At 40.4% G+C, this 21,963-nt stretch overlaps 1 protein-coding gene across 2 annotated transcripts in view; it reads left to right on the forward strand.

The window, feature by feature from the left end:
• The window catches only part of pphln1 (periphilin 1), a 33,931-nt gene that overhangs the window by 9,793 nt on the left and 2,175 nt on the right, over positions 1–21,963 (forward strand). Inside the window, exons 7-11 of one of the 2 annotated variants that reach the window (XM_041781119.1) lie at positions 10–188; positions 329–415; positions 2,039–2,074; positions 3,290–3,345; positions 13,149–13,289. In XM_041781119.1, the coding sequence (XP_041637053.1) occupies positions 10–188; positions 329–415; positions 2,039–2,074; positions 3,290–3,345; positions 13,149–13,289 (499 nt within the window). The remainder of the gene's footprint in view (positions 1–9; positions 189–328; positions 416–2,038; positions 2,075–3,289; positions 3,346–13,148; positions 13,290–21,963) is intronic. The other variant, XM_041781120.1, reaches the window with a different exon arrangement.

Consider the following 21,963-nt stretch of genomic DNA (forward strand, 5'->3'; position numbering starts at 1 on the left):
TTTCCCCAGTGAGGAGAGAGACCTCTTCAGGAGGAAAGCAGCCCCCTTCCCTCCTCTCAGAGAACGATCCCCTGTACGCCGCGAGGTGGCCCGCTCTCCTCACAGTCGCTCCGGCTCCAGCGTCAGCAGTAGAGGCTACTCACCTGACAGAGCCAAGGGCCTGCCGTTTCCCTCACAGCAAGGCAAGAGTATGTAGATTTTAGATTCCCTTTCCCTGTCATCAGCACAGATAACATGGGAATATAGTTCCATACCCCAAAGATGAAACTTCAGAGATATAATTTTCCTCATCTTTGTCCCTGACTGATAATAACTGGCTGCCTTTCAGGTGTGGATGGTCCAGATGGTCACGCAGGAGTTCCGGAGCACCTCTGGGGGGCGCTCTTTCCTCAGCAGAGTGGACACGACAACATAGGTCTGTACTTTGAGCTACGAGAACAAGCCTTGACTTGGGTGACAATTAGCTGATCTCTATTCCTCACACGTGTCCTTGTACCTTTGTCATGTCAGGAAATGTCAGCAGCAGGAGAGCAGGAAGGCACGACATCTCCTTCTGGACTTTAGGAGGAAGAAAGGACAGGGAACAGAATAAATTAGAATCGCATTAAAAATCAATTTCAAACCTATAGAAAGTGAAAAAAGTTATTTTCATCCATAGAATTTAAAACAGAAATACGGAATAATTAATAAATTTAGTAGGAGGATTTCTTTTGTGACACAAAGGTTCTGCCAACCAGCTCTGTGTACGTTTTAACACAGCCAGTGTTGAGTGAACAGAGTTTACGCTCTACTGACATTTAAGATGTTGCACCAGCCAATATATTTTCAGCATGGACAAAAGTCACAGCTTAGTTTTACCTCTTAATACCTCCTGGTGTGAAGTTGTAAGTAGAGTATTGTTATCTTGGTGATGGTTTTGAAGGGAGGGGTGACTTGGAGGCCGGCGACAGGATGAGAATTTTAGTGACTGTTAGGTGTCAGCAGTGATAGATTACATCCCTCAGAGATGTATCATGATTGTTTTTATTTTTTGTGAGTGGAGATGATTTCAGCATTACAACAATAAAGTACTGTTATAGTATTGATTTCACGTCATGTTTTACTGTTAACTAAACCTACTGACTGGGTTGAGGGTATAGGCTTTAGCTGGATCTGATTCGCAATACTACGGCTTATTTTAACATTTTAGTATCACTTAAAGGTTATTTTCAGCCATTACTCTGTTTTGGGACAATCTGGCATGGTGGTAACGAGCACTGCAGTGAGAAATTATTTTCATTGGTTATCAAATAAAATGAAAACTCCATATCTGTGACAATGTTGTAGTTTGGAAGCTACGTTTTACTAGTTAAATCTCTGTGTTGTAGCCAAAACTATGAAGCAACTTGAGCCACAGCTTAATCAGTTTTGACGTAGAGTTAAGTTTGGACTTTACAGCGTAACTTCAGATACAACTCACTTATAGCTGATGCAACAGGCCACACATCATTAAATATCATGGAGTTAAAATTTTGCATCTTGGCTTTAACCTAGAGCTGTGGCACCAAGGATCTCTGTCAGATCTGACTGTGTCAAAATTAGATCTGCATATATTTTTCTTTAAACCACGATTAAAGATGGAAAAATAAAAAGTATATGTAATTTTTTTAGAAAAATTCAAAAATTTGAGAGAAACTCAAATTGCAAAGTAAAACATTTTAAGTTTTTTTTTTCCACAAGTTCAAGCCTTTTTAAACTTCACAGTGTTACATTTTCCTTTAAAAATGAACAGAAACCTCTTGTAATTGTTTTAACAGTGATTCTACTGCGCCATGGTAATAATAGAGAGGTTATACATAGGTTTTGGTGAGAACCTATCAAGTTTGATTTTTCTTGCTTTTTTCTCCTTTGCCAGTTACATCCCTGGAAACTTCAGGAGCAAAACCTTGCCGAACATCTCTAATATTTTAGTGAAACTGCTTGACATTTTAGATTCTTGTAAATAAAGAAAGCCTCATAAAGTTCACAGCAGTGATTTTATTGTTTGTTCTTCTTTCAGTATATGAAGAGACTTATGGTCAGAGCAAGATGACTGGTAAGTTAAGTTCACTTTAAATCTTTTAGAAAGAATTAAAAATGTGTTAGATGGTTGTGTTTTTTTACGTTAAAATCTTATTTGCTGAAGAAAAAGCCATTTAAAGAGCCACTCTTACATCGAACTAGGTCTTCAAACTGATTGATTTTTTAGTACAAATTAATAAAATGACATCCAGAGGATTTGTTTTGGAAACATACAAAGGTCACAATCGTTAAACTTAACCTATTCCCTGTCTGGGTAACCCAATAGAGACAAGAGAGCGTTTCTAATACGCCCAACAGCCAGCCTTCCTCCCCGCTCTGTCTGCCACTTTGTCAGGCCTCATAAAAATGCCACCAGGTCGTGTGTGGAGGAACATGGAAAGAGTATAGGATGTCTGATGGATATTCCTGAGCGGTTATGGTGTTTTTGTTTCATAGCGAGGTGCTTAGAGATCATGTTTTTTTCCTTTCTTTGGCAGCCTTGGTTGGTCAGCTAAAAAATGATGGAGGTGCTAGAGCGACTGCTAAAGGATAGTTAAAATAAATAGAAAGGGCGGGAGGAGGTGGCATTCGATGGATGAGATTCTACAACAAAGAATGTATCTTCAGAGTGCGATTGTGAGCCATCTGTTTCTGGATTGTTCCAGATGTATCAGCCCAACCACCGGCCTATAAACCTTGTCCAGCTTCCCCAATGCTACAAGCCTGAAATTAAAGCTCCAGTAAGAAGTTTTTAACTGGTTATTATACAGAATGAACTTTATGCTGAAGCCTCAGTATGGCCTACAAAAGCCAAAGAGAGCATCAGCGTGAAGATTGATTACTTCACATATGGTTAATTTTAAGGCCTGTAAACACTGTCATGGGTAGGTGTCAGATTAATTGATTAACAACACCCCTCCAGAACAGCCTTGTCTTGCTTATTTTCCATGACAAAGATTTATCTAGTGTGATATTTTTGACTGTTAAAAGAAAGTAGGAGAGATATTTCATAAGTACTATACTTTGTCCACAGGGGGTGCCTAAATCAACACAGACTGAAATTTCCTCACAGGAGCTTAAATTTCCATGCTCTAATTGTCCTTTTCTCGTTGAATTTCTCCCTCCTGCATTCACTTGTTGATATTTCCTCTGATTCTTCCGCCAATTCCTTTTTTCCTGATTTTATTTTGCTTCTAACTCAAGTCTCATCATGTCATAACACTTTCTTTTCCCTTTTCTGGTTTTCCAGAAAAAATTCCTGGCCTGTCAAGAGAAGGCTCCCCACACAGCGCCACATCAGTCAAGGTGAGCTTAAAGTGAATTTGAAATGAAAGAGATCAACAACTATAGTCATCATGATACTAGCCTTTGACATTTCAACATGATTGTAATGAAAATAAAATTATTTCAAAACCTATTTCAAAACCATAACAAATACTAGGGGTCGTGTGCCCAGTACAGACCATGGATACACTGAATTTTGCGACTTCTGTGCAACATGTTGAAAGCCTGTCAGTTCACATCACCATAACTTGAGAGTGACTCCCAATTTTAAGTTTTTTTTAAGCTGCTGTGCATTCAACCTGTCTGTACAGGAAGAAAATGTTTACACACAATTTGCCTATTCACTATTTTTCACCATATATTTGTACTTTTCTGTTTCTTTGTCATCATGCTAATGCACATTAGGTTGTAAGATTCCTGCATGAGAGAGATGTATTACCTATTCCCTTGATAGAGATGCTTTATGCATGTTTCTTGCCATCACCATTGAATTATAAGTGAAAATTCACATATATAAACACATACATGTTTAACTTGTGCCTAGTTAAACCTGTGTGCTTTCACAGCTAACCCTTTTGGTTCAGTTGAGACAAACTCTAGATTGTTTCGACTATAATCCAACCTGACTGCAGGATGCTTTCAGCTATTTGGATTAAACCAGATACTATAGCTAGATGACTGAGTTATAAACCACAGGCAGACCTGAAGGATCTTCATAAACATCTGCACAAGTGCCTTTTACTTCTGCTCATCAAGCTGAGATCACATTTTGGTACTCTAGTAAATGTCCCCATATGAATGCAGACCAAACTTGATGTACTTATGCAACAGTGTAACCAAGTGGTCCATGATTTGGACCAGATCAATCAAAATGGGGATATAACAACACCCAAAGATGCTAAAAACTGTATTTTCCATATATGTAGTCACTGCAGGCTGAAATTTCCCATTTAGTTAAGGTTCTTTGCAGATGATGTCATGCAGCAGTGGCGAGCTCCAGATGGGGGGCAGGACATGAATTCTGCATGGAGAAACACTACTAAAATGCCATGTTTTCAGCTGTTTATGAGTTGATTACGCCAAGTGTTCAAAGTGTGAAAAAAAAACATTCTTAAGCTATGATTGTGTCCCAAAAGTAGTGAAATATTTGGACAAATAGTTTTAAAAACTCAGTGAAACGGCAGCAGGTAGGCAGGAATTTAAAAAGCCTCCATCTAAGTCTGGATGAGCAGTGTCACACTACGCTCATGCATAATCTGTTTTCACAAAGTGGTCCAGTTTAGTTCACTACAGTCTTACCATGATTTAGCACATTATCTCTGATATTACCCGTGTTTTCTCAGCTGATGTCCAGTGTCCCTCATGGTGACAGGAAATTAGTCTCTTTGAGAGATCTAGATCATTTAGTAAGTTAGTTAGTAAGGATGTCCCTAAGCGTCTATTTCCCTGATATACTCTTTACAGCATGGCTAACATTAAAAGCTAGCTCTTCCAGCCTTCGTTCCTCTTTGCAGATTAATATCGTGCTTTGACATTTCGGGTGAGTAGTTACACGTGAGTTTAACCCTCAACCACTTTTTATCCATTTACTACTTCAAAAAACTGTCAAACCGCGCTGGTCCCAACACACGCTAACAGCCCGCTTGCACCGCAGAGCTTCTCATATTTACATCTGGTGAAGTGCCAGACGGGAAGGCAGCGGCCATTAACTGAAGCTACAGCATCCTCTAGTGGCGGGAGATTCATAACAATAAAGAGTATTAAAGACTGGGATCTCAAGTCCGTATCTATGAAAAATGATAGGTATTTAGTTTAACAGACTTGTAAATCCTGCTCCAGCTAATTTGGTAAATGAATTTTACCAATTAACTGCAAACATCCCTACTCATTAGAGCTGGTTGTTTAGCTATCAAACGGCTCTTCATTTGGTGGCAGTTTGGCTTTTTAAATGTGGATTTAACAACAACAAAGGATGGAAGAAAGAAAACCATGACAAAATAAGCACATTTTTTTTTTAACTCTTTAAGACTCTTGTCTCCCTTCAACTGGCTAGACATTGCTAAATTCTTGGAGGCCTGCAGGACTGGGTAAATTGTGATATTGATCAGCTCCATGCCAGGTAAATTGGTTAAACTGTGGAAAAAGCTCACTTTTTTGTAAATGTAGGGATTCATACTCAAAGTATGTAGAAATTTTATGATGGTAATTGCAGTGTTGAGGTCCATTTAGAGTTTTAAAGTAGCCAATTTTGGGAGTGCAGATGGTCGAGTGGTTTAAGGCGCTACCCATGTACGCGGGCGGCCCGGGTTCGAATCCAGCCTGTGGCCCTTTACCTCATGTCGCTCCCCACTCTCTTCCCTGTTTCCGAGCCTATCCACTGTCCTTCCTCTATCAAATAAAGGCATGAAAAGGCCCAAAATAAATCAAAAAAAAAAAAAAAAAGTGCTCAATTTCTTCCATTCCTGTTCACTCCTAATGGCTGTCCCCGACTTCTTGACAACCAACAGATAAACGTGCGTCATCAGAATCCCATGACTGCAAAGAACCTATAGCACTGTGCATCTTGCTGATGTGCACAGTGCTTAACACAGAAATTTCCATGACAAAACTTTACTCTATAAAAAGGAAGACATAACTATTTTCAAAACTCACAGCATGACTCCAACTAAATATTTTGCTTTGAATGAACACTTGTTGGTATTTATAGCCTTTCAAAACAATATTTATGTTTTCCATTTATCTAAAAACATTTTAAAACAGTATTTTTGTGTTCTCTGATATGAACTGTAATGTTGCCACCCAGTGTTTAGACCAGTATTATTTTAAATTGCCAAAAAATGCAGGCATAATCAAATAGCAGAGATTGTATTGTTTTTAAAGCATATGGTATTTAAATAACCAAGGTAAAATGCTCACAAAAATCTGCTGAAGGCTGTCAATTCTTTGTAATACTTTAAGTGTCTTTGAACAAATGAGCACCAAAACCCTCTCATGTTTTCACAAATTCGGGCTTTTAGTCTTGAAATTTAAATCCTGCAGTTTAGCTCTGAATGTATATTATAGACTCCATCATTGTCAGTGTACAGCAGGATGCATCTGGAAGTTCTTAAATTCTGTCTTTCTAATAAGTGTTTAGGCCCATTGAAGTATGTTAATGGGTTTTAAAGTGGCCCTCACGTGGAGCAGAAAAGCCATCAGGCCTGTGCTTTGTTTACTGGTGTTGTAAGCAGACTTCAATCACAAAAACTTAAAATGGTGTAGAGGGCTCAACTGTCGACAAAAGTACGAGCTGTTCTCCATAAAGTGCTGCCCTTGATCATTATAAGTTAGTTTTCTGTGTTGGTCCCTTCTGCCTGGTTTACCAGTGACAGCTTGTTTTGCTGATTTCCTCCATCTCTAACTATGCAGAGGAGTGTAAATAGAGTCAGATGTGATTAGGCGCAGTGGTGTGACCACCCAGAAGTGAAGAGGCTAACTCAGTAGCCGAAGTCAAAGCTTTATCAATGGATCTTTGCCTCAAAGCGAGGAGAAGTCCCCGTGGATCTCATTTGGATGTGTTTAGAGTGTTTCCAAAGAACAATCGTTTCCTTTTTCTACTGAAGAGTATGACTCACTGTGATTGGTAGCTGTGACCGTCCAGCAGGTCCTGTGCTGGAGTACAGGGGTCACAGGAGAAGCTTTGATGTACCTAGAAACAAGCAGCTTGAATTATGCATATGGTAGACCCTAAAATATCTTTACTTTAAAGTGCTCATATCATCTGACTTTTCAATAGTGTTATACAGGGCTAATAGTGTGAGGTTTGAAAATACCCTTTAAAGGGACCATTTATTGGATAATGGAGTTCAGCTGATTTGAAGCTTCTATATGTGGTTGTTTCCAGACCTGCTCATCTACAACCTGACATGCCACTCATGAGTGGTGGTAAACCACTCATAGGCAGCGTTTGGGAAAGGGAAGAGCATTTGAACAAAAAAACTCGGAGGGTGACTGGATGAACATTTTGTCTGTCACATTTTTACCGGCCAATCAGAGCAACAAAACTCGTGATGTCGTAGCCCCAAACCGAGGTGCGCTGCTGCTGAGGAGTAAACTCCATAGAGAACTGCATAACGCAACCATGGCGACTGTAGACATTTCAGATTCGACTTTTGTCATTTTTGAAAAGAAAACAACTCACTGCTGTTCTTTGTTCTTCTTTGAATGAAGAAATGAAGAAAAAAAATCCCATTTAAGCCAAAAATATACATTTGGGTGATATTATTTATTTATTTGTTTTCATTTAATTTAATCAGGAAAAAAAACTAATTGAGATTAAGATTTCATTTATAAGAGTTTCCTGGCCAAGACTGGCAGCAGCACATTAAGCAGCATATTAAGTTAATGCCATAAACCAAACTATAGATTTTTTTTTGTCATAAGTAACTGTATTCATAGGCAGTAATATTCTGAATCACTATTTCATTAATAGACAGAAATCTAAAGCTAGATTAAATATGGTGTGAATGCTAGAGATGTTGTCATAATATTACATGAATCATGTTTAACTAAAACATTGCATTAATTCTGCAGTGGTAAACTGGGAATGCTCCCAATCTAACTAAAATGTCTTTTGATAGCCACCCTGAATTTCTAAAATAGCATAAGATTTTTTAGCCGGAGTAGTGCTAGCAAGATAGTCGAAATAACAAAAGCGTGCCTGGAGGATAGCTTTAATGCCACATGGATGCTAGCAAGACAGCTAAAATGTTACTGCTTTACCCCCGAACTATCGTCCATTGCCTTCGTCTTTTGTTCAGAATTATCAAGGCAACCGCTGTGGATGTAAACATAACCGTGCTAACACGCAACAGGTTTTCAGCGTCCATCTTTCTTGCAGCGGAGTCTTGCGGGATGAGATGTTACGAGAATTAGGAGGCTCATGCCCTAAACACCTTTTAATGGAAACACGTTCAAAGCACAACTGTGCTTAGTCCAAATTTAAGAAGTATCGCTTTTATTTTGCAAAAAACTGCAATGGAAAAGCAGCTCCTGTTTGCTGTGCTCCTTTGACACACACATCGACAGACTCACTCACAGACTGTCTGTGGAGCTGAAGGTCTCATCCAGTCATGGCTCTGACCTTTCCAGAGGGTCAGATGTCTGTTTTTTGAGGCATCACTCCTAGGATGGCAAATACCTTCCCTCTTCTAAACTAGACGTTTTTTTTTTATTTTTCTGTTAAATGTCTTTGCTACTGTTGTTAAATAAGTGTACAATATGTAACTTGGTCGCATTATAACGTTGATTAAGATTGTTTTATAAAAAGTATTAAACTTCTAAAGTTTGCTTCTCACATTTATTTGCATTTTGAACGTGGTTACTGTATTTAAGATTAAAAGTATGGATGTCTAAACAATAAACCCTGAAGAATTATAGGTCATAGATTGAACGCCAGCATGAAAACATTTTCTCCATTAAGCTAATCCTGCTTTTTTCTCCTTGTCAATGACTTCCTTTCATTATCAGAAAACCGCCTCGTGATTATCACAAACAAATTGACTCAGTTGAAAAAGGCTGTACAGCTGCATTTTTAAATGCCTCTTTAATGTCCCCACAGTTTTATGATTTATCTCGTTAGCAGCCCTCAGATCTTTCTGAACATGCTGGAGGTCATTTGTGTGCTAACATTGTTTACCATAGTGGGCACCTGGATATCTTTGTGAAGCCATGCTCTTGCTTTGTACATCATAAATTACAAGTCACAACATTAGCAAAGTCTTTTCTTCTAAATGTGCATTATTTTTAAGTACCACCTCCCACCGCCCAATCAACTGCTGTGATGAAAGTTTCCCTATGTGCCCCACCCCTCTCCACGCACGCTCACTGCTGCCTTTTTGCTCTGTTTGATCTAGCCTGTGGTGCATTGTTGTCTTCAGTTCTGGGGGCACAAACCCGTAACCTTGGCTAAGATGAAAGGCCTGTGCTGTGCCCCCAGTAAAGCTTGCACTCATGGCCCCGGCCGCTGCCTGCTGTGGGAGATTCAACAAACACACACGCAGGCTTTCTGGAGCCACATCCCAGACGGAAGAGAGCAAAGAGGGGGCCTAAAGAGTAGCTCCGGCTCTGGCTGTGAGCCACAGCGGCCTAGCGGGTGGGAGAGCACGTCCTGTGACTGAAAAGGTCACCAGGTTTTGTCCCTCCTCGAGCCATCAAATTCCTGACAATTCCAGTTTGATAACCTTTTACCCGCCAGGAGGATTGCTGTGATGTGGTCGTGAACAAAAAAACAGTTGAGTGAAAACCTGTTGTAGATTCAAAGGAGGTCTTCCAGTCTTTGTGATATTTTTAGCCATGTTAGCAGGGTGGCTCCAGGGATGGCAAGGCTCGTCTGTTTTCCGTCTGCTCTGCATGTATTCCTGACCAACATAAGGTTTAACTTTTTGGTTTTGAGACAACAACTATTCAATAATTGCCAAGACATTTGGAACAGATATTTACGTCTACCACAGGATGATTTAAATGACTTCGGTGGTCCTCTAATGACAGTCCCATTAGACTCACTAGTTTTTATAGTTGGGGCTAATGAGCAAAAGTAGGCATGCTAAACTTAGACGGAAGATATTGTAGCCATTGTACCTGATAAACATTGCTTGTTGTCATTATTGTAGGATGTTTCCATGCTAATATTAGGGCTAACCTCAAGTCCTGGCTACATCTTATGCTTAAGAGATATAAACATGGCCTTAGCAGTGATTTGTGGTGTTTAATCCTATTCTTTCACATTTAAACTCTCTTGGAGTTTGAAAATGTTCCTTAATTTCTCAGTGCTCATTTAGTAAGGCTCCCAACAGGAAAAGGCCTTTCTGAATAAACAAAGGCTCAAAAAAGCTCAAAAAGGTGAATTGACTAGTTTTAGTTATAGCTTGGAGACATTGGTGGTTTTCTATTTAACTACGTTTTTTACAAGTATGTTGAAATGTGTATTTGCTTCAAACACACTGATCATCAGGGTTTATCCTTACTATGTTTTAACGGTTTTGGAAGAAGAGGAAAACCACACCACCAAATATTTTATAACAGCACAGGAATAAGGATTTAGCAGCAGACATCATTTTTAAAGTCGGCTCGTTGATCACCAAACCAGCCAAGCTTGGATTGAAGGAAAAAAATCTGAAAAGCGCTGCAGCTTTGAAGGGATATTTTTGGTATTTTTCAAGTTGGGTTGTATAAGGTGCTTGGCGATAGTATTGCCATTAACTGTCAGAGATTTCCCTGAGTGTTGACTGCTTTCAGGAGATAAACATATGTAGCTTGTCTAATTATCAGCCATTTGAGGAATAAAGTGAAAACCATGAAGTTACATGGAGGACAAATTTACATTCAGCTCTTCTGGTTGAAGTCTGTTTCTCCGATTTGTCTTCAGAAAGTTGAAAAAGGTTGGTGAAACATCAGCGTTCAGTAAGCCAGTAAGGAACTCTGTATGGGGAGTGATGCAGGCTGCAGACATCTTTGAGCCGCCATCCTCTAATCAGAAATGTCCTGTTGGTGGTTTGTGAAGTCCCACTCATGACTACAGTAGCTCTGGTGAGCACCGGCTCACAGTTTCTACATCTACACCACCAGGTGAGCAAACCAGTCTCCAGAAGTTTGTGTTCTCCAGCTCCCTTCGTATCCACAGTAATTGGCACATCATCATCACTCGAGTCAAATTGCCATTTTAATGTTGTTTTAGATTAGTAACGCCTTGTTTAATCTAACAAAGCCCGCAGACACAACCAGCCGTTCACGCAGAGGTGGAAGAGTGCGTTGCTGGCAGTTGAAGCTTGCATTGCAAAACAGTGCCAAATACAGTGGTTTTATGGGTGAAAAATGAAACCCTTCAGAAATGTTTCCATGTAGGGTACAACTGAGCCAACAGTCTGTCTAATATAGCCTAGCTTCCCCAAGCGTGTCCTGTATGAATGAGCTATGGTCACTGAAATCTCTGGAGACTAATGGCACTACTATCACCAAGTACCTTTTGCAACCCAACAAAAAACTGAAATATCCCTTTAATAAATTTGTATTTTAAACCTTTAACAGGTCTAAGGGGGTCTTGATCAGGTTTTGTATCCGCTAATTATCAATACTGATCTAAATTTCCTGTGAAGTGATATGCTGATTGATGGTCAGTCTTTGTAATCACACACTCACATACTGAGGTTTTATTATTTAAGACTGATCCAAAGTTCGGTTGAGGCAGTGATTTCAATATGGAGGCCACCACAGATAGGCTTCAAAAGCTTTTTTACTCCGCCTATTGTTATCAGATGGCTGACGTTTCACAGGCTTTGTCCAATTCTTTCTACAGTCTATGATTTGGTAGCTAGTCAGCCAGCCAGGCAGTGCAGGCTCAAATCTGACCCATGGCTTCTTTTCCTGCATGTCACTCTTCATTCTCTCTCCCTGATTTCCTATGCTGTCCATTATTCTGTCTCTTACAAATAAAGACAAAAGCACAATAAATAACCACTTTGCCCAACAGTATGTTCTGTTACATTCTGACTTGGTTTTGCTTTGGTTTTGTTGATTTCTTCTCCATGGTTTGCATGTATTTTATCCAGTTTTTAACATTTGTTTCCTCTTTTCTCTGTTTAACACTGTAAACACCTGTCAAATTAACAGGTCTTTTGTCCGCTGATGTTGTCTTAATTTATCCTACTTTCAGCTCCTTCTGTGGCTAATCAGTTAATTTGTTTACAACAGAAAATTGTCTTTTGCAATTCAATAGTTGTATCACACTGGCCAGGACTACAATATATTGCTACAGAGATGCTGTCCCACCCTTTCTCCCAACTGATCTCATTTCTTTTAGTTTTGTATGATATGTCAGCCAGGCTTTCTATTAAATATGGGACACCCCTTCCACGTTGGGTTAAAGCCCAGCAAGTTGAAGTAAAAATCCTCTGACAGGAATATTTTTCAAGCTGAAGTCTGAAGAACACAATCTTTCCCGACCCATGCATCGCTCCAGGGAGGGAGCTGGAGGCAGGAATAGTTGGATGATGCTTTACTTTATGAGCTGTGCTTTTTATTTTAGACCACACTATTGCCTCGCGATGCGCCATCCCTTGTAATTTCTCTCCTCAGTCATGTAGAGATTTAATATGCCTTGGTCTGTGGCCTGTTTTCCTTCATGTATGAGTGGGCTTTAGTCACGGCTGGGCAGCTCTACGACCTGGACAACAAATTCTTAATAGTATCAGGAAATGAGCAAAAGCAATTGAGCACTGATCCGAGTCAGCCTCATTTCTCCTCTTTGCTCTGTCTTTTGGCTTTAAAAGTAATACTTGTGGGTACTGAAGTTTCCTTTCTGCCCATCAGAAGGCTCATCATGTCCCGTCCAGACAGACTTCCTGTTCTAAAGATGCAATAAAAACAGCTGAACGCAATTTAAATAACAAATGATGAGTAAAACCTGGCTTAACAAGCTTATGTTTCCAAGTAATGGGAACATATTCTCCTCTTTATTGCTGTTATGTTCGTAAAGTCCTAATGAGCCTTTCTAGATGCAACTATAAATCCTCTGCACCAAACTTCTCCGCCGTTTTCTCTGGCTGTTCAGCTACTGTGCATCTAAGCTTCATCCTCCGGTACACCTCATTAACCACGTCTTTCCTGGAAGGTTAAACAGTCAGTGGGTCACTCTTTGTGGTTGCTGACCTCTCCTATCCCCTTCCATTCTCTAGATCATGTCGTTTCCAGTAGTGTATCATATCTGCCTTTTGGGCATCGTATTAAATATAGTTTGAAAACGATGATGAATAAATCTGTTTGTTCCCATTCTCTCTGGTCCATTTTAGGAGGAGGTCAATCCACCAGAAGCAGAAAAGGAGGAGCTGCTGGTACCTCCGGTTGTAGAGGAGAGCCACAAGCTGTCCACGGACAACTTTCATGAGCGACGAGCGCTCGCAATCGCAGCCAAAGCTCAGGAGATAGAGAAGGTACACACACATCTCATACTAGCTCTGAAACCTTGAATATACACATTAGCTGACCTTTTAACTAAATACAAGTCAAATACAAGTCATAAAAGAGCAGCTCAAAGCTAAAATAGCACCAGCTCTTCTAAATCATGAACATTTTTGAGATTTAGTCGCTTGACTCCAACAGAGCTTCACACGTTTTCTACATGTCAGTAAAATTTAATTTTAAACTAGATACCCTATAAAAGAATTATGAATTACACTATATCTAGAATCCTCCAGGGAAGAGATTCTTCTGGATTTATCCAGATTTCCACATTTTCAATTATGAAAATTCAGATTTAGATTTTTGACAACATGAGTTAGAACTTGAATCTGCTTCTACCAACCCACTCTGCAACACTCTGGAACTTCTCAGTTCACACCGCTGTAACTGGGCAAGACAATCAAATTCAGGTTACTCTATCAGTACCTGTAGAGTTGGTTTATCTTATCTTTTCTATAGCACTGGGTGTCAGTTTCTGCCTGTCTTGTAGCTGCATTTAACTTGTAGCATACAAAAAGAACAAGGATAGTGATAGTAAGTTACTAGCTTTGTCTTCAGTTCTGCTTTAGCCAGAAAGAGCCCTCAGATTTCAGAACCGTCTGTGGGTGCTTCGATTAAATACTCCAAGGTCAAGCTTTAGGCTGGAGATATCCCAACTTTTGTCAGTTTGTCTTAGTTATTAGTCATTTAGAGCAGTGGTTCCCAACCATTTTTCCTTGGTGCCCTCCCTATTCGGGCTTTTCCATTTCATGGCATGGCGCAGCTTGACTCGGCACGGCAGCCCAGCACAGCAGGAGATTTGTTTTTCCACCACAACCAAGCTACTTGTTTGAGGGCGCGTCTAGAGCTGATGGCACAGTTTTTTGAGCCCTCCTCAATCTCTCTGCACTGTCTGATCTGATTGACTTTACATCGTTTCAAAGCAAAAATCAAACTGTAGACTGATCGGACTGTCAACGCTACAAGCTGCTCTTTTACACCCCCCCCCCCATCAGTAAACAAACAATAATTCATGCTTATCGTCAAAAGGAGAGAATATTATTGCATTTAAGTTAAAGAACAGCCTTCTGATTATTGATTGATGGATCTCCAAAGAGCAGAAAATGAACACAATCATATTTTTGGTTTGGGCAGTGAGAGCAGCATGATTTACTAGCGCCAGTTAATAAATTAAAGGTTGTATGATTAGCTAAATGTTTTGAACATCTCCAGCATTTTATTTTTTTAAAAGTCTAGAATTTATTTCTATATCAGAAGGGGACAGGGTTAAACTTTTGTTTTTAGTAGATGCAGAAAATGTTGTAATCTTGGATCTGTGCCTGGTCCTTCCCAATCTCACTGGTTAGTGTGGGAAGCTATACAGAAGTTATACAGTGAATGCGGACATTAGACCACCTCTGTAACAGAGTTACAGACAGCTGGAGCAGAAACAGGGATAAAACGCATCTCCCTGTTGGGTGAAAATTTATAATGGAGGGGGAGAATTCCAGCAGATTGCACCCTGCGGCACGCTTGGTGGTGGGGCTGGCTTGCTTTGGCTTGGCGAGACCAAACTGGTGATGGGAAAGCAAAAGATACGGCTTGGTTTGGCTGGGCGTGGCAAAAAGCTGTAGTGGCAAAGCCCCACACGTGTACCCAAGAGAGGTCACCCCAGGATCCAAGAGAAAAGAAAAAGTGACACAGTGCCACCAAAAATCAACAGATTTTTATTGTTTCATTGATAAAACCTTAAAAATGGCCTATGCATGCTTTTCTTTTCAAAAGACCTTTGTATAAACTACTTTTTAACTGCTTTATCATGGTTTTAATCAATAATTGCAAGTCTAATATTGGCAGACACAGCCTCACGTCCCCCCTAAGTTCTTTAGCACCCCCCATGGGGGGGCCCGGACCCCAGGTCGGGAACCAGTGATTTAGTGGGACTGATGTAGCCTCTAATAAGCAGAGCGGCGGCAAGCCAAGGTGCAGACTGGCTGTTGAAACACACGAATCTTAAGAAGTAGTTTAAAAGCTGAGTAGAGATAGACTTAAAAAGCTGAAGAGGTTGGGATTGCACCTGTTATATCTGTCTGATATTGCTGGATTAACACATTTCTCATCTTCACAACTGTAATTATTTGTTTCTTGTGAAAAATAGTTTTCTTGAGTTGACATTTAAACATAACATGATATCTTATGTAAAATTGCCTTATGTTTTCTGACCTGACCTGAAGACATAATATAACCGTTCGCAGTGGTGGCAAAGGAGCAACAGATTTTGCTGTAAAAGCCATAACAAGCCCAGTAGCTTCTGCTGCACAACAACAACCCTGTAATCTACCATTGTTGTTTTGGCCAGACCTGCGCAGGTGTCTTAAGAGAAATACGCTATGTGTAACATAAACGTTCCAAGAAAGATGCAGTTGGCCGTCCACATGGAGTCGAAATGATAGTCGTTTACGGATTTGTGCACTCTGACCCATTTTCAAAAAGTATTGTTTGCAGTCACCCAAAATGCCATTTCCTTGTGGATGAAATGTCGATACAACAAAAAACTGCTGCGTATATTCTTGAATTCATCTCTGTGTAGACAGGGCCTAAATCAGCTAATGAACTTCTATTCTGCTGATTTTAGCACGGATTGCAACATTGGATTCATATTTCAAACTAATGGGACTTGATACAAACTTTGGGAGAACATTTAAGTGCTGACCTCTAGATGAGGTAGAATATTGTCCTGTAGCAGCTAAAGCCAGTGTTGTGATTTTGATTTTCACATGCAGTGCTGATAAACTTTATGTTCCCCCACAAAAACCGATGTTTTTGCACTGGTGATAAAATAAGATGTTATGTCACAGAACCTGTGGGACTCAGTAGTAGTATCAATAATCCTATAGTCGTTGAATCTCCAGTTTGAAAAATACAAAACTTGGTTTCCATCTCTGGCTCCACTGAACTGGCCTTTAGGTTGAAACCACCACACCTAAACTTTCAGAGACTGTGCTTCCCAACATAGAAGACCATATTTTCACTTGTAGTATCATACCTAACTGTCTTAGTGTGTTTGCCAATTTTTTTTTCTAAGCCAGATGGATAAATCTGTGGACAGTGTATACTTGGCATTTATCACTTCGTGTTTAAAGTGTCTGTATGCAGAGAGACAGTAAATGCCTGCTAGTGCAGTCTCTCTAACATGCCAACATTGAGGCGTGTTACCACGTGTAAAATTTGAGCCTTCACTGCAGTTTTATAAATCTTTTTGTGCATTTGCTGCTGCAGATGTTATTCTGCGCTCCTAGTTTTACTACCTCATTTATACCAAACCTCCCTGCGTGAGAGAAGCACACCTGTTATTCTTAGTGAATCTTTTTACTATTTTCTTATATTTCATCCACCACATCCCTGATTCTCCAATGGCTCACTATTTTGGAGTATTTGCAAATGAAAATGTGTAAAAATGAAACTGTATGTCAGTCACTCACAGATCCAAAATATCTACATTTACAGTCCTCTCATTACAAGTGGGTAATTTGTCAGACTTTCTATAAATGTCAGCTTGGTATGCACATAACACATGGTGTATTCTTGGCAAACAATCCCTCATATATGTTGGCCTTGACTCCTCTGACTCACACTCGGCTTACCTTACAGGCCAGGAATTATGACTGGAATAGAAAACCTATTAGGGTTTCTAACAAGGCAGGAAATTAACTTTTCTGTCCAATAGTCAGCACTGAGTTTTTCCTGAAATTCACCTCTTACATCATGAATATCTTCTATTTTGAACTAAAAGACGAGTAATCGCTATCTGAGAGGAGCCGAATGTATTTATTTTTCTTGTGGCTGTTATTAATTAACATCCAGGCTGACATAACCTCATTATACCCAACGTAGCATCGCACATGGCTCAATAATCCTAACTCTCCCTCTTCTCTCTGTGTTCATAAAGATGAGTCAAACACACCTGGGGCTTGGTAACAGGGTTAGGATAATGATCATAGTACAAGAGCCAATAAAAGAAGGCAGAAACACAAGTACAGCTCTGCTCCAACAATAAATTTCTGAGGCCGACCTCTTAACAGAGCACAAACCGCTCCGGGCTCAGGGTTCAAGCTCTGCTGGGTTACCCAATGAAGCCCATTCCCGCACCAGTGAGCACCACCGCTGCTTTACTGGGGCCGTTAAACCTGAGCTAGCTCTGCCCTGGAGCAACCACTGCGCTCTCACATATAGCTCCACCACAGAGCCTATAGGCTGTTATAACGCCGCTGCTGACTCTGCAGCTTTTAGCCCGTTTTATAGCCTTTTTCTCTCTCCCATCTGTGTCTACTCGAGCTTATTTGAGCTCTTTTGTGCAAACTTTAACTTAAGCTTTCAGGAGTCATAAAAAGTCTTGCTCTTGAAAAGTCGTGAGGTCTTTTGAATGGTTCTTTTATTTTTGTCCATTGTACTGCATTGTTTATCATATTGTGTTTTATATCATGGATTTTTATCAGACTGATTGTGCAATTCCAGTCCTACACCCTAAAGTTGTCCCTTTCTCAGCCTTTTTTGATATCCACGCCTCCCTGCTAATGTTATATTGGGTCTGAGTCTTGTTTTTATCACTCAGCACCAGCAGGTCAGGAATAGAAATTTAAGATTTGCCCCTGCATCCTTTCCTTTTCTGTGTGCTCTGATCAAAACCTAGCAGAGTCACTTTCACATGATACTTGGTTGCCTGCCAAAGCGGCATTTGGAAAATGTATAATGACTTGTCTGGTAGCTGGTATTAATTTCCCATGATGCCCTGAACACACAGCCAGACACTCAAGTTAGACGTTCCTTCTCCAAGCCAAAACAACCAAGCCTCTTTCTCATGCAGCGCCGTTGCTGCTGCAGTCGGACGCTCGTGTTGGAGCCTCTTGACAAGTGTCGGCCAGATGTTTGGCTTTCTGCACCCAATCTGGTCTAGCCATCTCGTTCTCCACACACGGACACAAACACACCACAGCCCGGTAGCTCCTCGCTAACTGTCTCTACAGTTTCCATACATTCAAAGCTGCACTTTCAATCATCCAGACGTGCTGGGCTGCGTTTTTAACAGCGCTGCAGTGTGTGTTTGTGTAGCTAAGTGAAATTGGTCTGCTGAAATTCAACCTGAACCCAGCTCTCATTGTCAGAGTTGACTTTGGCTGCAGTACAGACTAACTGGTTATATTGAGTGACAAGGCATGAGAGGCAATAAAGTGTATGATGCTTTACTCCTCCTCAAAACCCAGGCTGTGCTACAAAGGGAGTTTTATTTCATTTGTTGGGGAAATCTAAATATACTTGGCTGCAAGACAGACGGCCAGACAGTTCCAGCCTGGTTTTATTTTAGATACAAAGAGGGCAGAACTGGACTGAGGCCCCAAATATTGCTCTCTTCTCAAGCCAGGTAGCCTCACTAACTCCTAATCCTGCTTAAACTGGCTGTAAAAATGCAAGTTTAAAGGATTTTTTTAAGGAGAGCTTTTGAGATGAATCTTGAATGACCCCTCCCTAAGTCAAGAACAAGTCCTTTCCTTCCTGATTGGATAACAAGGGAGGGGATTCAGGAAGTGCGTTTGAATACAGGAAGAACATTTTCAGCACATTGTTATCTAAGAACAACTTTCCCTGTATTCATAGAAGTTGTCCACACGCTTGATTGGATACTTCCTTAAGAAAATAGGATGAATTATCAGCTGCTGAATGAGACAAATAAACACCGATTAAGGCTCAAAATGGCATTGTAAGTATATAGCAAGCATATTCAGAGCACTGGGGCACGTTTTGCTGAAAGGCTTAGTCTGCCTGTTGTGTAATATCTCCTGTTTTTTCCAGAACACACATGAGCTGTAGGAAATTCCAAGGTGTCTGTTTATTCTATGTCAACACTCTAAAACCATGCATAAGTTGGGTTCAGCAGGAATTTCCCGCTAATGTCTTAATTTTATTGTAATCTGAAAGCTCCACCTTTTCACTCTGTCCATAAAAAAATACAGACATGGTTAGGTAGGAAAGGGATTCACAAAGACCTATTCAGGCCATTAATAGTACAAAAGCTGTGCATCATTTGCAACCACTATCTTCTCTGCGTCAAGGTCTGATGCATTTGATGCATTTTGACCGATGCTGTTGATATAAAGAGTATATAACAGTGGTCCCAAGACTGAGCCCTGAGGCATGCTGTTTTTCTTATTTGATGAAGTTCCTAAGAACCAATATCAGATAAATATGTTCTTAAACAGCAGAATTATTTGCATTGTGTTATTGATTTGAGGGATAAATCAGAGGTGGAGCACGCACATCAGTGGACAGGGTGCTGGATTCTCTATGTTCTCCAAAAATAATAAGAAGGCAAGGAGAAAAGGCCCACACACCGAGGAGCTCCCGTATCAGGCTTTTATTAGGAACCAAGTGACGTTTCGAGCCAGCATGCGCATTTTCAGACTTATAAATGCATAAGGGTCGGCGTCTTAAATACTTGACACGTGACCTAACACAGCTGAAGTCCATCAGTATTAGGGCTGGGCAATTTATCGCAAATTAGATTGCAGAAATTGTAATATAAACCGAGGTGCGCCCCTACCGAGGAGTAAACTCTATAGATAGCTGCATTGTGCAAGCCATGGTGACTGTAGACATGTCAGTATACAACTTTTATCGTTTTTGAAAAGAAAATAACTCACTGCTGTTCTTTGTTCTTCTTTTAATGAATAAATGTCGTCAAATTCTGATAAAACTGGCACATTAGCAGCATCCACGCTAATGTCTTCCGCCATAATTCAAACTGGCCTCTTCTCACTGCTTGCTTACATCACGACTTCGCCATGCCTCAAAGTACTGCCCGTCGTCGCTGATTAGTCATGTAACTTTCTAACGGGGCCCAAACAGTTCAGACGGGAGCTTTGCAAGATGGATTTGCCAGTGAGAAACAAGGAAACGTGCGAATCCATCTGCTTTGCAAGGCTAGGATTTCAAATCTTCAGGAAAATCAAGCAGAGATGCATTGACTGTTTTTTGGACAGGTAGATCTGCAAATCATCTGCATAGCAATGGAAAGAAAGAGCCCAAAGTAAAAAGAAAGAAAACTGAGTGGGGCCCAGGATTGAGCCTTGAGGGACCCCAGAGCCTAGTGGGGCCTGACTTTATAACCGGAACACACTGTTGTTTTTACATTATTTTTAAACATCCTTTGTACACTTCTAGGTTTTAAAAAGCCAAGAACACTCTGTAATTTCTCCTGCAACTTTACACATCCGTGGAGGTTATTTAGTTTGACTATTTAGGAAAGTTACCATCCGTCAGTACAAGCACAGTAACTCTGTTTGACAGTAGGACTTAATTATAGATCCCCCTCGACTCCAACATTTCATACTTTGTGAAGAACATTGTAAAAAGCTATAAATAAGTGTGCCAGTTTGAATGCCTTGCAGCACAGAAGCCATCGTAGGTATCCGGTGAATGACTGAAACTCGCTCTCGCATTTCCTAGTTTTACTCACACGTGGATAAACGGCACACCACATTAGTCATTCAGAGTGTCCTCGCATCTGTCTGCTGCATAAAGCCCCAACTGTCACGGCAAAGAATAGATACAAGACTTATTTATTCTCAGTTTGAGACGGTTAAATCTCTCCCTCTTAAATACGGAAAGAGGATTTCCTAATGAGACAAATGAGGCAGAGAGAGACTGGCTATAGAAAGCAATGTGGGGGGAAAAAGTGGAGGGACAGATGGAGACAGACAAGTTTAAAAGAGAGCAGTGTCCCACAGAGAGATTGATGTACAGTAGGAGTGTCCCTAAGGTCCTGTCAGAGTAGACTTGGCAGTTTATGTAGAGAACTAGAGCATCACTCTTTCTGATGGAAAAGGGTCCTCTAATTGATGTGTAATTTTAATTGTAGATTTATTTTTGGGGGTGTTTAACGCCTTAATTTGATACAGAGAGTAGAGGAAGAACAGAAAACTAGAGCATTATAACAGATCTTACATGTTTGGATTTATTCAAGGATGGCCCCTTGAGATTTAGCATCTTGTTTTTAAGGGGGTCCTTAGTTTTCAGCAATGTTTTGATTGTTTAACACAGTGGCAGCTCCAGGATGTTTGGGGGGCAGGGGCGAAATAATGAAAGGGGCACCCAAAAAGTTGATGGGGAAATCGCTAGAAATCCTAGTTTTTATTATGTGATTATCCAGTGTATGTATCTGTAGTAAAATAGATAGTTAATTATTAACTATTTGATTATTAGTTCCACAACAGATACACAAGAGAGTCGCTGTCACTAGGCATGTGAAATAGACAAGATTTTGAGGAGTTAGGGTAGAGACGGGCTTTTTATCCTGATTTGTCCAATAAGAGGCCCCCCTGGAGGGCACTTTATCATTTGTCTACTAGAAGAGTACCCCAGAGCAATGGTTCTGTTACCAGATTTTGATTGTGTGCCTGGAATAACATAAAGTCTGTGATGATGTGGAGAGGGGCAGTTTACCCCCCCTGCTTCCTCTCTGACTCCACCAGTGGTTCAACAGTTTGAAAACATTAGCTGTAGCTCTTAAAAGTGAACTTTCTAGGGTTTTTTCCCATCATGCATGATGGCAAACTGAGTATCTTTGGATTCTGGATCATGTTTAATTAAAAACCTTTACTTGAGGCCTGTTTT

This window comes from Cheilinus undulatus, linkage group 23, assembly GCF_018320785.1.
Source record: "Cheilinus undulatus linkage group 23, ASM1832078v1, whole genome shotgun sequence".
Lineage (NCBI taxonomy): Eukaryota > Metazoa > Chordata > Actinopteri > Labriformes > Labridae > Cheilinus > Cheilinus undulatus.